The sequence below is a fragment of the Thalassophryne amazonica genome, chromosome 11 (genome assembly GCF_902500255.1).
Source record: "Thalassophryne amazonica chromosome 11, fThaAma1.1, whole genome shotgun sequence".
NCBI classification, from domain to species: domain Eukaryota; kingdom Metazoa; phylum Chordata; class Actinopteri; order Batrachoidiformes; family Batrachoididae; genus Thalassophryne; species Thalassophryne amazonica.
This window is the reverse complement of record NC_047113.1, coordinates 30,265,192-30,280,092: the sequence shown is the minus strand read 5'-3', so window position 1 is coordinate 30,280,092 and position 14,901 is coordinate 30,265,192. Positions and strand designations below refer to the sequence as shown.

General features: G+C 40.1%; 2 protein-coding genes and 1 pseudogene across 17 annotated transcripts in view; all 3 read left to right on the top strand.

Moving 5' to 3' along the window:
* The window catches only part of LOC117519820 (protocadherin gamma-A11-like), a 911,360-nt gene that overhangs the window by 668,279 nt on the left and 228,180 nt on the right, over positions 1 to 14,901 (top strand). The window lies entirely within an intron of this gene.
* LOC117519838 lies at positions 534 to 3,179 on the top strand (annotated as a pseudogene).
* On the top strand, positions 11,499 to 14,023 carry LOC117519847 (protocadherin gamma-A2-like). The gene is given in 2 exon segments (XM_034181120.1): positions 11,499 to 13,663; positions 13,666 to 14,023. Coding segments are annotated over 2 exon segments (2,388 nt in total). The 5' UTR covers positions 11,499 to 11,622; the 3' UTR covers positions 14,013 to 14,023.

Below are 14,901 nucleotides of genomic sequence, written 5' to 3'. Positions count from 1 at the left end.
TATTTGACAGAAACAATAATATTTTGTAAAACTTGATTTTCAGCTCTTCTTCAACTCAGTTTGCTGTATTTGCTTGCGATGCTGGTATATTTATTATTTTCTTTGATCAACACGTTGTTAGGTTGAAAGCACGTGCAAATGATGCCCTCTGCTGTTTAGGTTTTCTCAGTATTGTCATTGAACTATTATAGTTATTCATATTATGCATATAACCTTCAGTTTTATCATCATTTAATTTGTTGAATCGTTTAAAAGGATTTTTAGCACTGCATGCCAGACAGTTCCACTCCACGTGATGCTGCTTCTACTTTCAGCACTTTTCTGGCATGTTTTATTTTCTGGCTTTTTGGGGGTATGTACTTATACACGTTGGGCATAATTCTTATGTCTGCTAATTTTCTTGCTATTCCAAAATAACATATTTTAGATAGATGATATTTCAATCCTCCATGCATTCACTGCGGTCATTTCCCTATTTTGGGCTCTAAGGGACGCTGTTGGTTTGGAAAACACAGATTGGTTATGTTGTTGAGAAGAAAAGGGATTTTTTTTTCTCCCCTCTCCTCTGAATTCAAGGAGGGGCTTGAAGGATATATGGAGACTCGCTGTGAAATATCCGTCTTTTGCTGAAAAAGAAAATTGCACTTTGTGCTTTTGAACTGGAATATATCAACCCATACAGCATTGGGGATTCTTTTTTCTTCACTGGGATTTAATTTTATTTAGGCCTTCATTCTTCTCGACGGAAGGATGAGCCAGGTCCGAGGCGAGAAATGGCGATTGTGCGCGCCACCTCCGTGGCAGCTGCTATTTTTTGCTCTCATGTTTTCCACCATCAGAGGTCAGATCCGCTACTCAATACCGGAGGAGATGAAGAAAGGGATGTTTATCGGTAATGTAGCGCAGGACCTCGGCTTGGATCTGAAAAGGCTGCATTCTGGCCGTGCCCGTATCGTCACGGGAGACAACAACCAGTACGCGGAGCTGAAAACAGACAAAGGAGTTCTGGTCGTGAATGAGAGAATCGATCGGGAGCAGCTTTGTGGAGACGTCACGCCGTGCAGCGTGAGCTTCGAAATCATTTTAGAAAGTCCAATTGAAATGCACAGGGTAGTCCTGGAAATAATAGACGTTAATGATCATGCGCCGACATTCAAAAATGACGCAATTCATTTAGAAATCAGTGAAAATGCCGCAGCAGGATCGCAGTTCGACTTGGAAAACGCATACGACCCTGATGTGGGAATTTTTAGCTTGCAAAAGTATGTTTTGTCCGCGAATGATAATTTTGTTTTAAAACAACACTCGAGCTCGGATGGAGTACAGTTTGCTGTGATGGTTTTACAGAAGCCGTTAGACAGAGAACAGAATGCGCATTTGTCTTTAAAGCTGATCGCAGTAGATGGCGGAACACCACAGAGATCTGGCACAATAAATATAGACGTAAATGTTCTTGACATCAATGACAATCCTCCTGTGTTTAATCAGTCGCTATACACCGCAGCTGTAACAGAAAATTCACCGATTGGTACTTACATAACCACTGTTAATGCGTCAGACGCTGACAGCGGGTCACGTAGTTTGGTTACGTACAGTTTTTCGAACATCAAAGGGAGCTTTGATGATATATTCGCAATTGACAGTGTGTCTGGGAAAATATCTGTTGCTGCCAATATAGATTTCGAAAAAGATTCTAAGTATGAAATAAGAGTGATTGCAAAAGACCAGGGTGGTTTGAGCGATACTGCAAAACTTGTTATTGAGGTAATCGATATCAATGATAATGCTCCAGTCATAAATATGATGTCTTTTTCCAGTCTAATTTCGGAAGATGTGCCTCCTGGCACAACTGTAGCTGTTTTCAATGTTAAAGATGCCGACTCGGAAAGAAACGGACAAATAACATGTTCAGTAGATTCTAAACTCCCATTTAAGATAAAGTCATCTTTAACAAATTATTATAATCTAATTTCTGATGGATCACTTGATCGAGAAACCAAGTCTGAATACAATATAACTATAACTGCCGCAGATTCAGGGTCTCCTCCTCTTTCTACTGGAACAACTTTACACCTAAGAATCTCTGACGTAAATGACAATACTCCTCTTTTTACGAAACCAAACTATTCTGCTTCTGTTGTGGAAAATAATGTTCCTGGGATGTCAATATTCAGTGTGACAGCCAGAGATTCTGACTGGAATCAAAACTCGCAAATTTCGTACTTGCTGGAGGACATGCAGATAAGTGGCAGCCCAATTTCGTCTTTTGTGTCAATAAATGCTGTGACAGGTGTTATACATGCAGTAAGGTCATTTGATTATGAGCAGGTCAAACAGATTGTATTTGCCGTCAAAGCGCAGGATGGAGGCTCCCCTCCACTCAGCAGTAATGTGACTGTGAAAATAGTGATCCAGGACCAGAACGACAATGCCCCTCAGGTTCTGTACCCGGTCCAGACTGGAGGCTCTGTGGTGGCTGAGATGGTTCCTCGTTCAGCAGATGTGGGCTATCTGGTGACTAAAGTGGTGGCTGTTGATGTGGACTCTGGACAGAATGCCTGGCTCTCCTATAAACTGCAGAAAGCCACAGACAGGGCACTGTTTGAAGTGGGTTTACAGAATGGAGAAATAAGAACTATCCGCCAAGTCACTGATAAAGATGCTGTCAAACAAAGACTGACTGTGTTCGTGGAGGACAACGGGCAGCCCTCTCGTTCAGCTACAGTCATTGTTAACGTGGCAGTGGCGGACAGCTACCCTGAAGTGCTGTCGGAGTTCACTGACTTTACGCACGACAAGGAGTACAATGACAACCTGACTTTTTACTTAGTGCTGGCTTTGGCTGTAGTTTCCTTTCTCTTCATCACGTGTTTAGTGGTTATTATATCAGTGAAATCTACAGATGGAGACAGTCTCGCATCCTGTATCACTCCAGTCTCCCGGTGATTCCATATTATCCACCACGTTACTCAGACACTTTGGGGACAGGGACTCTGCCACATGTGTACAACTACGAGGTGTGCAGGACGACTGACTCCAGAAAGAGTGACTGTAAGTTCGGCACAGCTGGTAGTCAGAACGTGTTGATAATGGACCCCAGTACTACAGGAACCATGCAGCGGATACAGAATGAAAAGAACATCCTGGATGAACCAGACTCTCCTCTAGAGGTTAGTTAACCTTTTTTATAATGTGCAGTTATTCTGCACAGTTGCATTCTGGGATTTTCTCGTGTTGTGCTAATCAAAATAATTAACAAAACTAGTCAAATATCTAAATTACTGCCACCATTAAGGCTACATTTTCTGTTTTGTTCATTTTTCTGTGTTTTTGCATATCAGTGAGATTATCAATACCATGTAGGCAAAGTTGGGTAGGATTACTTTGAAAGAATACATGTGGATTACATGTGTGTATGTACATACATTTGGATTACTTGTAATCTGATTACTTTTGGATTACATTTCAAAGTAATCCTACCCAACCTTGCACGTTGGTGAGAAACTGCTGGAGTGTGGAGCATGAGGAACAAAAGAACCCAATACATTTTCAGTTAGAATCATGTTCCATGTGTCCTACCAAGTATGTAGCTATTTCTCAGATGTGTGTGTGCAGGGTGCACAAAGTCAAGTAAGATTTTTGGTAACATGACTGATAGAGTGATCATTTATATTGTGGTTTCAAATTCCTGAGATTACTGCAGCTGTGATCTTATAAATTGGAATATTCATTATGTTGTACAATGTCCATTAGCAGTGTTTGATGGATGTATTTGGCTTTGTGAGCCCCACAAAAAAGCAAAAGGTCATCAGTTTGTTTGCATACCTGCCTCCTGTATTTGTACAAATGTGATATAATTTGCATCCTTGGTGTGAAATTGCTGTGTCATCAACCTTGGTTGCTTATTCTTTTAAAGTTTCATGTGTAGTCTTGCTGTAAATCCTAATTTATTTATTCATTTACATGTATCAACACTACACAGTAAAATCACCAGTGTTAAATTAACACTGACAGTGAACATGTGGTCCCACTCTTAGGACCACTCTAGGACCATATGTACATTGGCAGTGTTAGTTTAATACTGTCAGTGTTAGTTTTAGGTGTAGTTTATCATAAAGCAGTTTGCTGTTATGCTAAGTAGTGGATTATATTTGAACCAGTTTGCCACTTAATTGGGCTTATGTGGTTGTCTGTCACACTTTGGGGTGTCTTATGTTGTAATTTAGAATTGTATAAATAAATTGAATAGTTTTTGACCTGGATCAGTTGGAGTTAAAATGGTTGAGGGCAATGCTAAACCTTGGCATGTGCACATGAGGTATGTGCACTACTACCTCCTCTAGTCGATTATGAATTATGAGTTTGACAAAACGTACATTGTAGAACAAGTTGTTGTTTGTTTTAAGTGAAGCAGCTTAACACTGTGTTAACACATTTCCGGTTTTAAAATGTTGAAATGAGTGGGCTGTACTGTGCAAAAACAATTTTATCAGCAATATTTATCCATTTAAAGGAATATATTTTTGCTAATTGCATCTTAATTATGGTTCATGATCAAAAGCTTTAATACTATGCAATATGTTTTCTCTCTTGCTGTCTCTTTCTTTCTCTCTCTCATTTAACAACACCCTTAGTAATTTTGTCAGCTTGCATTCTGTTTTAATTAATACTGAAATCACAGCATCTCTGAGTTAATGCAAGACTCACTGAAAGAAATTTGAACTGTCTGAAGCATGTTTCATCCATTCAGCCTCTCATTTCCTGCAGTCTCATTGTAGTTCTATAAAGGGAAAGGTTTTTTGCTGCCAGTCTCATCAACAAGTGATTTCACGAATGAATGCCTTGCTTTGGGTTGTGCTAATCACTGGAATCACATGTAGAAAGGTGGGTTTGCAGTGTAAACCTGCTCCCAATTCTTTGTGAAACTAGTTCCGTCATTTAAAACCAAACTGGTCTGTTCACTGCCCATCAGGACCATGGACAGCGAAGTCAGGACTTCAATGTGCTTTTTGGTTTGTTGAGGCAATTTCCCATTTGTAATGTATTCACTGTGTTTTCATAGATGGCTTACTGTGTGTGTGTGTGTGTGTGTGTGTGTGTGTGTGTGTGTGTGTGTGTGTGTGTGTGTGTGTGTGTGTGTGTGTGTGTGTGTGTGTGTGTGTGTGTGTGTGTGTGTGTGTGTGTGGTTGAAGTAAACAGCTACAGGCTGGCTATATTTTGTCTACTATTATATAAAAAAATATAGTTTAATGATACTATTAAATATGATATAATTTCCTATTATATACTATATTTCATAAAACTTTTTTAAATTTTTTTTTTCACTCCACAATCTACAGCTCCTGCAGATGGTGATCACCTCTTTTGGTATTGTCTGAAGAGATCATCTTGTCCAATCTACTCATAGCTTAAATCTCTTCAAAGCCACAACAAATCTCTGTCTGCACAAATCTGACACCTCCGATTGAATTGTTCTTATTATTGCATGTGTGTGAAAGGAGAATATTTATGAAGAATGTTGCCGTGGCATTTCTTTGTGACCTGGTGATTAGGTTGGAGTTCAGGCTTTACTTCAATTTCCTGAAAACAGTTATATTCCTCAGTATTGAGACCAGATGATGTCAAAACATTGAGTTTATTCACCCACATAGTGGTCTCTGCCAGCTCTGTCTATGACCTTTGGACATGTGTTTGGAGGATGTGCTTGGTTTATTTTGCTGTTACAATGTGACCATGATTTATCAGGGACTCATTCTGTTACTGCATTTGCTAAAAATTGTTTTCACATCTGAGAAGGATTGTGTATCCAGTACAGCATTATTAGTAAGTACATTCATCGTTTGATTTGTGTCCTTTCATTTTCATGGAACTTCATCAAACTCCAACTCCATTGAAAAATCCATTATCTTCAAATGAAGGAGCATCATTCTCTTGATTTAGACTAAGAGACTTGACTTTTCGTGGTTAGTCCATCCCATATTCCTCTCTGCAGGTAGACTGCTAAACAGTTTGCCATGTTTATAGAGTTGCCCCAAAAAGAATACAATGAGAAAAAAAAAAACTCCAAAGTTATAACCTTCTAGTCAAAAAGTTTGGCACTTCTTCATTTGAGCTCTCTTCTCCTTCCCACATTCCATGGAACAAGCACTTTATTTTGACAGTCAATGGGGTCAGGAATCTGAGATGAACAAAAATGTGAATAGACACCTGGCGGACACCTATTTGTTTGTTGTTGTTGTTGTTGTTTTTTTAACTATTGTTCTTTTTGCAGGTTGAGCAGTTTTACTTGATATACAAAATCAGTTTGGGTTTGTCTCCTCAGCAATCCAAGAACCCTGAATAATGTTTTTGTGTCTGAATCATTAATGCACTTCATCAAGCAACCCTGCATGATTTCTTCACCTTAGGAGAGTTCGAAATACATTTGCAAAGATGCATCTCATCAGTACAGCATAATCTTGCTCACTGATGTTGTTACAAACTGAGTATTCACTATCTGTCTTAAATGTCTAGACAGTCATCCACAGGAACCCAGTCATGCTTTTATTTGTTTGTTTGGTTTTATAATTTTACTATTTCTAACCCTACCCCTTCACCTAACCCTGACCCTAACCTAAACCTCTCCCTTCTCCTCACCCTAACAAGAACCCCACAACCCCCACTCCCCCTGTGTTACCCCACATTTCGTGCTCCCATCATGAAATGTATTTGTGTTCCCTTCACAAACATGTGTCGCTTTTCGTGATGGTATCACGGACCATAGATTAATTTACTTTTCATGATTCCATGACGAAATGAAGTGAGATTATGAATGCGCAAATTTGCATTATTGAGCTGAAAGTATGAATGGGCCTGGGAAAATGCCAAACACAACCTTGTCATGCTCAAATGGTTTACAATCTTCTCTTAAGGCGCCTTGGGGCAACTGTTTGTTGTGATTTGGCGCTATATAAAAAAAATTGATTGATTGATTGATTGATTGATTGATTAAGATGTCAGACGTCACTTTCTGAGTGATATACTGTATGTCTGACTGCTTATGTCAGCCATATATGTAGCTTCAAAGATTATGAACATTATCAAAATCCTCAACAAATTTGGATTCAAGATTGGCCTAATATTTGTTAGAAGGACTGTCCTCCGTGTGTGATCAAGTACATCTTCTGTAGAGTGTGACAGATATCAAACTCTTCAACCTTTCTTTTGTTATCCTATACAATTATCTTGGAGATCCAGGTGATGGTGTTGCCATGGTAGTTCCATTTGGAAATGCCCCTATGAAAAGACAGTGATCTCTTTAATTCACTACGTAGATTCTATGGCCTCTGCAGTCCATTCCCCTTCATTTTGTATCCACTGTTGCTGTTTGAAGCAACATAGTGTTATAATTTTCGATTTTCATCTCTTTTACCTGCAGCATAATCGAGAACAGTAGTGTCCTGTTTGTCTGCAGCGCTAGGCTGTTGTGCCACAATCTTCCCATAAACAGCTATGTGATGCCTGCCTCATGTCTCTACTTTTAATTGTAAAAATGTTCTTAGTGTATCTTTTACTAGGTCCTATACCTATGCCTAACCTGTCTACATTAAATTTCTTTATGATATGTGTAATTAGGTATTTTTCATATTTATTTTCAGCAAAATCAGACAATTTATAGTCTCTTTTGGTTCATTGTACACATTGATATACACAGTGCTGCACCACAACCCATATTTTGCTTCTTTGATTTGAGTTCATTGGATTATCATGACTTAAACTTAACATGTTTTTTTGTTTGTTTGTTTTGTGTAAAGAATGCTGTCTCTTGCTGAGTCCTGTCTCTGCTCTGAGTTGCTTTCTGTAAGAATATAAGAATATCAGGCATCTTATAGTCAATCTCTTCTGATAGCTATATTTAATCCAACTGTATCTTTAAGTATTAACAATGAACAACTATCTTGTAGTGCCAACAACTTTGGCACCCACAAGCACTTGTTCAGTTACCCAGATATTGTTTCTCTTTCAGGCATAACGTGGCCTGCAATGAGTCTGATACAGAAACATCCAAACCAGCTACGAAAGGAGGAGATGACCAGTAAAGGCTGGCTGAACTAAGACAGTGAGAAGGAGAGAAATGTGACAGAGACAAAGACATTTTGAATTGTATTATTTCCCATAGAATATGTGCAATCAGATAAATACCTTGGCACAATTATTGACTCAAAGCTGAAATTTGGAGTTAATTCTGAAGCAGTATGTAAAAAGGGGAATCAACACCTGTACTGTTTTGAGGAAACTTGCACACTTTCATATTGACCAAACCATTATGACGATGTTTTACCATGCTTTTGTTGAATCAATTTTATCATTTTCTCTGGTGGCATGATTTGGACAAAAGTCTTTATAGGAGAGGAATTCCCTCAGCCAGATAGTGAAGTGGTCCAGTAAGCTGATTGGGGAGTCACAGCTCTATCCAGCTTCCCTGTACAAGAAGCAATTAACATTGGATTGCTTCTTCTATTGTATAGGACAGCTCCCACCCTTTGCACGATAACTTTAAACTTCTTCCCTCCCGCCTGAGGTTTTTAATCCCAAGGTGTAGAACAAAGCGGAACAGAAACAATTTTGTTCCTGCTGCTATCATTGAACTGAATAAGCAGTTGCAGCTATTGCACATGGATTTTTACTGCCTTTTAGTGACCTGTTCTTTGTAAATTGCTGGACTCGTTGGAACCTTGAGCACTTTACCTTTACTTTTATTTAGTTATTTTTAATTATTTTTAACGGTATTTTATTTGAAACATAACTTTATGTCAAATATGTGTTGTAACAGTGTGTTTCCTGTATGTGGTTTGGATGTTGGATGTTTACCTCACTGGCTGCAAGCAAATCTACCTATGGGTGTAAATAAAGTAACCTGTTACCTGTTATTTGGTGTGAATAAGTTAAGGTGTGCTTCACACAATTTGTTTGTCCATGTCTGTGTGTACTCTGTCTCTGTGCTGATGCAAGTTAACAGTGATGGTTGATACGAGGTGGACAGCAGCAGACAACATACAGCGTGACAACTCAAAATTCTCTCAACCAAGAAAACTGACTGAAAGGAGTGTACCATGAAGACACTCAAATGTTCCTTGATTTTTAGGTAGCGAGTTTCTGGTTATACAGTAACTCAGTTCTTTATGTTTTACTTGTGCATCTTTGAACTGACATTAGTAGTGATGTTTATATGGTTAGGCTCTTACTGTAAAAGGGTTAACCAGGAAATAAAGGCAGAATAAAAATATTTTTAATTTTAAATAAATGTTAGTTGTCAAAAACAAACTCAGTTCACCGAAAAGGTGAATTCTCTGCTGTTCACATTTCATAATTCCATTTGCATTCAGATTCTGTTGAAGATGGTCATCAAAAATTGTTCCCAGACACTTTTAAGGCAATTTAAATACTACTGCCATGCACAATGCACTCTTTAGGGCCCCTTCACACATAGTGCGAAGTTTGGTCAAATACAGCAAACAGTGCGAAACACTTCGAATTAGCGCACCACGAAACATCGCACCAATGGGCAGGTGTGCATGATCCCGGTGTGAGGGTTCATGCATGCGACGGTGTCTTTCAAGCAGGAACACAGTGCGAGGTGCACCACATCACACCGCTGATGTGGAATTAAATAAAAAATTTAAACCAGCTGGTGCCTGTGTGGCCTGCCTGATGGACTTTATCTGGAAAGGGGGTGTGATAACTACTCTCGATCTTTACGCTTAGTGAGAACCAGTGCCTCTTGAGAGATAATTCCAGGTCCCCGAGCATTATGTCAAATCTGGAGACAGGTGATTCCTTAACTGAGTGCCGTGAGTCAAGTTCACATGCCAGGAGTGACAGTGGGAACAACCTAGAGCAGACAGAAGCCACAAGAAAGAGACATCAGGCTTTAGGCATATTTAAGTCCAACAAATCTTTGCCGTAATCTCGCTGTAGACTTTGGTGATGTCAATTCTGGAAACATCTGCCATACCACATCCATCAAACCAGACCATGGAACCACCTTGAATCTTGAATAGCAACCACTCCATCCCCACCACTTGAAAGTAGCATCTGTCTACCACAGCCAGGTAAAACAATGGGATCATCTTGCCCTTTTCCAGTAGCTGGGGTCACTGAGGCACCTGTTTCCTGGATCATGCCCAGAAGTGTGGCACATAGCCAAAATGTCAAAGCTGATATTCCCTCATGACTCAAGTGATATACCTTACCTGGGTCTCCTTAAATGCAACAATTATTCATTTGACACAAGGCAATTCTAATGGTACCCAATGAGATCTACTGTAATACCAAAGACATCCAGTTATCACCTTCAGTCACTGATTAGTGTCAATGTCTCACAGCCACACAGTAAGACAGGAACCATCTGGAACGTAAAGACTGGAACCTAAAGACTTCTCCAGCAAAAGTACTGGCATCACCAAAAAAAAAAAAAAAAAAACTGTCCAGCGACCTTGTGACTCCATTAACTCTTCCCTGGTGGCTAAAGTCTAAAATAATAATAATAATGCTGCATGCACCAGCGCAAGCTTGCTCTATGGTAGAGAGATGCCGGAACTGAAAATGCCAAATGTTCTGTCGACACTGGACTTGGAAACGCCAAATGTTGAACTCTTCCTGGAGCAACAATAGAGCAGATCTCATTAAAATTCAGTGGATAGTCAACACTGAAACTGGAAATGCTAACCCGAGAAGCGGCGCGCACCTTGACAGCTCTTGGGGTCATTCAGTGACTATCTAGCATATAAATTACATGTAAGATAAGTAAATTGCCCTACCCTGAATAATCAAAATTTTAACTCTTACATTATCTATTGAGGAAAGGCTGTCATCATCCACACAGCTGTGATTGTCAATTTTATATTATAGTTTCTAATCAAATCAAAGGAATTAAAAAATCTAAAACTAAGTCCTTGTTTTTTTTTTTTTTTGGTTTTTTTTTCTAACTCTAAATTATACTGGAAAAAGTCTGATGGACCAATATGACCTTCATTTTTTAAACATTAAGTTTACAACACGAACTAGAAAAAAGTCTGAAGGACCTAAATGACATGGTAAGATCTATCATATCTCACAGCAAAGATGGTGAGGAGCTTTGCTCATTAATGTCGGTGACATGAAACATATTAATAAAAATAATAATGATAATAATAAATGCAACAGAAAGGGGTACATTAAAAGGATGAAGAAATCACACCTTTTTCTTACTGATAAGCAACTTGTGATAGCGAAATTGTCCTGCATTTTTCTGACTCACGATCAAAACACCTGTATGGAAATTGTCTTTTAGAATCTGCAGTTTCACATGTTGAGCTTGTGGGGGCGGTGTTGACCAATCAGTGAAAGAACAAGAGAGAGAGAGAGAGAGAGAGAGAGAGAAAGAGGGAGGGGGGGGGGGGGACAGAGCGACGGAGAAAGAACAAATTAACGCACGAAGATCAGAAGACAGCATTCATTTCAGAACCGCCTCCTTTTTTGAATACCTCTGCGTTCATTTTTCTTCAAGCTGACACCATCCAAAGGATCGTTTCTGACCACATTTCGAATGGGGATATAATTCTTTATTTTCTGCAAAAGGAGAAAGACAACAGAAACAGAACAATGAGACGGCTGCTGTTAATCTCTGTTCTCTCGCTGTGCTCAGTGCGCGGACAAATCACCTACTCCATTCCAGAAGAAATGCCACAAGGTTCTTTTGTTGGTGATATTGCGCAGGATTTCGGTTTAGATGTGAAAAGACTCAAATTGGGTAAAGCTCGTATTTACACGACAGACCGAGCGGAATACGTCGAGCTGAATAATGAAAAAGGAGTCCTCCTCGTCAAAGAGAGAATAGACAGAGAGGCGATCTGCGCGCAGACGACGCCCTGCGCTCTGCATTTTCAGATTATTCTGGAGAATCCGATGGAATTTTACAGCGTCACTGTCGAGGTTACAGACGTGAATGACAACGCCCCGATTTTCAAAAGAGGTGAGATGAAATTCAGAATAAGCGAGTCAGCTATTGCGGGAACAATATTTGCGCTTGAACAAGCAATTGATCTGGATATCGGCGTGAATGGTCTTCAGAGTTATTCGATTCAACCAACTGACAATTTTGTTTTGCGACTTCAAAATCAAGCTGATGGAACCAATATGGTAGAAATGGTTTTACAGAATGCTTTAGATCGTGAAAAAAAGGATCATTTGTCTCTTGTGTTGACAGCATTAGACGGTGGTGAACCGCAGCTCTCTAGAACCGTACAAATAAATGTAAACGTGTTAGATGCAAATGATAATCCCCCAGTTTTTACGCAGAAATTGTACAAGACGACCTTAAAAGAAAACTCGCCAGTCGGAACGACAATAATAACAGTTAGTGCCTCTGACTTGGATGAGGGAGGTCATGGAAATGTACATTACGCAATATTAAACTCAAAAGATGGCGCATCTGAAATATTTGATATACACAAAGCAAATGGGAAAATTATATTAATCGGGAGCACTGACTTTGAAAAGAAGCAGCAATATCAAATACATGTACAGGCCAGTGATGAAGGAGGACTAACTGACTCCTGTAAAATCATAGTGGAAATAATCGACATGAATGACAACGTACCCACTATAAATGTCATGTCAAAATCAAGTGTAATTAGAGAGGACATTCAGCCCGCAACTGTTGTCACGATGATGAATATTCAAGACCCAGATTCAGGTGAAAATGGGAAAGTTCAGTGTTCTATTAACGACAACATTCCATTTTCAATTTCCACCACGTCAAAAAAATTCTTCAGTATTATAACAGACAGTGAGTTAGACAGAGAGAGATCCTCTGAGTATAATATCACAGTGACCTGCTATGATGAGGGAGTGCCCTCCTTCTCCAGCAGCGTCACTCTGACCTTACAGATCTCAGATGTGAATGATAACGCGCCTGTCTTTGAGAAGAGCTCATATGAGGCCTACATTGTAGAAAACAACACACCAGGCCTCTCTATATTCACAGTGAAAGCCACAGACGCTGACTGGAACCAGAACGCGCGTGTTTCTTACATACTTGAGGACTCCTCTGTTAACGGAGTGTCCGTCTCCTCATATGTGTCAGTTAGTGCTGATAGTGGAGTCATCCACGCAGTGCGCTCTTTGGACTACGAGCAGATCAAGGACTTCCAGTTTCGCGTCAAAGCGCAGGATGGAGGCTCCCCTCCACTCAGTAGTAACGTGACTGTGAAAATAATGATCCAGGACCAGAATGACAACGCCCCTCAGGTTCTATACCCAGTCCAGACTGGAGGCTCTGTGGTGGCTGAGATGGTTCCTCGTTCAGCAGATGTGGGCTATCTGGTGACTAAAGTGGTGGCTGTTGATGTGGACTCTGGTCAGAATGCCTGGCTCTCCTATAAACTGCAGAAAGCCACAGACAGGGCGCTGTTTGAAGTGGGTTTACAGAATGGAGAAATAAGAACTATCCGCCAAGTCACTGATAAAGATGCTGTCAAACAAAGACTGACTGTGTTCGTGGAGGACAACGGGCAGCCCTCTCGTTCAGCTACAGTCATTGTTAATGTGGCGGTGGCGGACAGCTACCCTGAAGTGCTGTCGGAGTTCACTGACTTTACGCACGACAAGGAGTACAATGACAACCTGACTTTTTACTTAGTGCTGGCTTGGCTGTAGTTTCCTTTCTCTTCATCACGTGTTTAGTGGTTATTATATCAGTGAAAATCTACAGATGGAGACAGTCTTGTATCCTGTACCACTCCAGTCTCCCGGTGATTCCATATTATCCACCACGTTACTCAGACACTTTGGGGACAGGGACTATGCCACACATGTACAACTACGAGGTGTGCAGGACGACTGACTCCAGAAAGAGGAGTAACTGTAAGTTCGGCACAGCTGGTAGTCAGAACGTGCTGATAATGGACCCCAGTTCTCCAGGAACCATGCAGCGGATACAGAGTGAAAAGAACATCCTGGATGAACCAGACTCTCCTCTAGAGGTGAGTTAGCAATTTAGTCAGAGAGGCTGGTGTTTCTTTAGCTTGTGTCTTGTTCCTTTTTGCCATGTTACAATCGTCACCTGTCATTATTAGCAGCACGGACAGCATCTAAGTATTTTCTTTAAACGCAGACCTATACTGTCAGTCTTTCTTGGTCTTTGTGAGTGACATTCCACTGTGGTGCATCTTTTCCATTTCTCCAAGATCCACCCCAGATCATATCAGTGAAATCATATGAGCATTCATGAACACACGTGGAGTGTCTTCTTGTGAAATATGTGGATAAAGAACAGAAAGTATTTACATCGTTTGTGGTGTCTTGCAGCACCACGGACAGCGCCTTGGTTAGCTACATTTGTCCTCTTGCATTTTGGACTTTATTCGATGAGAAACCATGGAAAGAATACATAGTGGGGAAAAAAGCATCCATACTACTACTACTACTACTACTACTACTACTACTACTACTACTACTTAATAATAATAATAATAACAATAATAATAATAATAGCTACTGGTGTTGTCGGTGGTAGCTTAAAATGATCATTTGTTTTTAGCTTGGTGGCCGTGGGCAAATTGTTTCCATGCTATAGGCAGGATAAATAACTTTTGCTGGAAGCGCGAGGGATTCCTTGCTTTTTGAGACTGGGTTAGGTGCCCTTGAGCAAGACTGGGTTGTGTTTGCAGCACTGAATTTGGTCAGTAGCCAAGAGATCATAGTGATTGTGTGATGCAGCCTCGATGTGTGAAGCTGTAAATGCGTGAATGTGGTAAGAAAATATCTGAGAGATAGACCTTGGGCTTCATGGAGAGTTTGAAAAGAAAAACCTTGTTAAAATAAAGGTTAACTTTGTGGGCAAATTTCTCGGTGATTATTTGGCTCATGTTAGAGGAACCT